This window comes from Pelodiscus sinensis, chromosome 1 (genome assembly GCF_049634645.1).
Source record: "Pelodiscus sinensis isolate JC-2024 chromosome 1, ASM4963464v1, whole genome shotgun sequence".
Taxonomy (NCBI): Eukaryota; Metazoa; Chordata; order Testudines; family Trionychidae; genus Pelodiscus; species Pelodiscus sinensis.
In genome coordinates, this window is record NC_134711.1 from 331,446,143 (window position 1) to 331,447,939 (window position 1,797).

The 1,797-nt window shown below is 48.9% G+C and overlaps 1 protein-coding gene across 1 annotated transcript; it reads left to right on the forward strand.

Moving 5' to 3' along the window:
* The first annotated feature begins 629 nt into the window (after positions 1–629).
* LOC142827404 (olfactory receptor 52E4-like) lies at positions 630–1,577 on the forward strand. Its single transcript, XM_075922899.1, has one exon. It carries the CDS (start codon positions 630–632, stop codon positions 1,575–1,577), a length of 948 nt encoding a protein of 315 aa, XP_075779014.1.
* Positions 1,578–1,797: the final 220 nt, after the last annotated feature.

Sequence of the window (1,797 nt, forward strand, 5' to 3'; positions counted from 1 at the left end):
ACAAAACTATACCTGTGTCCACACTGCCTTTGAGTTTTGTTGACGTATGTAAACCTCATTCTATGAGGCATAACCCCTTTTATCAACAGAGTTCTGGCGATAGAAGGCATTATTGCATCTACACTGTCCTTTGCGTCCACAATGTTATGTCGAAAAAGCAGCTGGCTTTGTCGACAGAACTGGATGTAGTCTAGACGCTCTTTGTCGACAGAAGCTTTCTCGACAGTATCTGTCGACAAAACCCTGTAGTCTAGACATACCCCAAGGGATAACCAATATCCACATCCATGTTTCCTCTTGGTGCCCGTTAAGGATTCCCACACTATGATATGTGGGAGTCGCTGGCACATGGACACCACCAAAGATGGAATTGGCATCAGCAAGGCCCGTTGTTCAGAATTCTTTTCTCTGACTAATGAAAATGCCATTTCTCCGTGTGTGAAGAGCAACCAATCTCCTTCACAGCCTCCAGCTGTTCATTTAGTGTCTCATATTCACATTGTCTCTCCATTTAGGCATTTCTACTGCAACCATCTCCCTAGAGCCGGGCACATAAAGGAAGTCAGGGGAATGCACAATATACGCAGGAGAGAGTGTTATACCTCAAAGTTGGACGCCTCCGCTGCTCCATGTCAGACGCCAACATATCCAATTTTACCAAACCCTCCACCTTCATCCTGCTGGGCATTCCTGGCCTAGAGGCAGCCCATGTCTGGATCTCCATCCCCTTCTGCACCATGTACGCCATGGCCATCTTGGGGAACTTCACCATCCTTTTCATCGTGAAGACAGAGCCAAGCCTTCACGAGCCCATGTACTATTTCCTCTGCATGCTGGCCGTCACTGACCTGGTTCTATCCACGTCCATCCTGCCTAAAACCCTGAGCATTTTCTGGTTCAGTTCCAGGGAGATCGATTTCAGTGCCTGCCTCACCCAGATGTTCTTCATTCACACCTTCTTAGCAGTGGAGTCTGGGATCTTCGTGGCCATGGCTTTGGATCGCTACGTGGCCATCTGTGAACCCCTGAGACATTCCACCATCCTCACCAACCAGGTGGTCACCAAAATCGGCCTGGCCGTGTTGCTACGCAGCAGCCTCCTCGTATTTCCCTACCCCTTCGTGGCAAGGCAGTGGCCATATTGCAGAAGCAACATCATCGCCCATACCTACTGCGCGCACATTGCCGTTGTCAAGCTGGCCTGCGCCGACATCCGTGTCAGTAGTTACTACGGCCTCTTTGTGACATTCTGTGTGATCAGTCTGGATGTGTTTTTTATCTCTGTGTCCTATACTCAGATCCTCAGGACCATCTTCAGTCTGCCCACAAAGGACACCCGGCTCAAGACTTTTGGGACCTGCGGCTCCCACTTCTGTGTCATCTTAGCCTTTTACATCCCAGGTCTCTTCTCTTTTTTCACTGAGCGTTTTGGCCAGAATGTGCCCATTTATTTCCACATTCTCTTTGCCAACTTGTATCTCCTGGTGCCTCCCATGCTAAACCCCATCATCTATGGGGTGAGGACCAAACAGATCCGGAACAGGCTGCTCCGGGTCTTTACACATAAATGGATCTAAAGCGTTTGCCCCGGCTCTCAGACCAAGTTCTATGCAAAAAGGCACCAACTTTCCAAGTGCAGTTAGCTGCATGCCTGGTGCTCCACCCCTTTGCCACTGCAGCACAACAACTTTCATTTTGTTGTGAATATGTGGACATGTCCATTTTGCACAAAAACCCTTTTGTGCTAGATCCTTATGCCTCTTTCATGCTTGAACTTGGTGATGGTGCAAACTATCC

Bases quoted from the DNA above. Each gene is read 5' to 3' on its own strand.
- LOC142827404 (XM_075922899.1), top strand. From the start codon at position 630: ATGTCAGACGCCAACATATCCAATTTTACCAAACCCTCCACCTTCATC.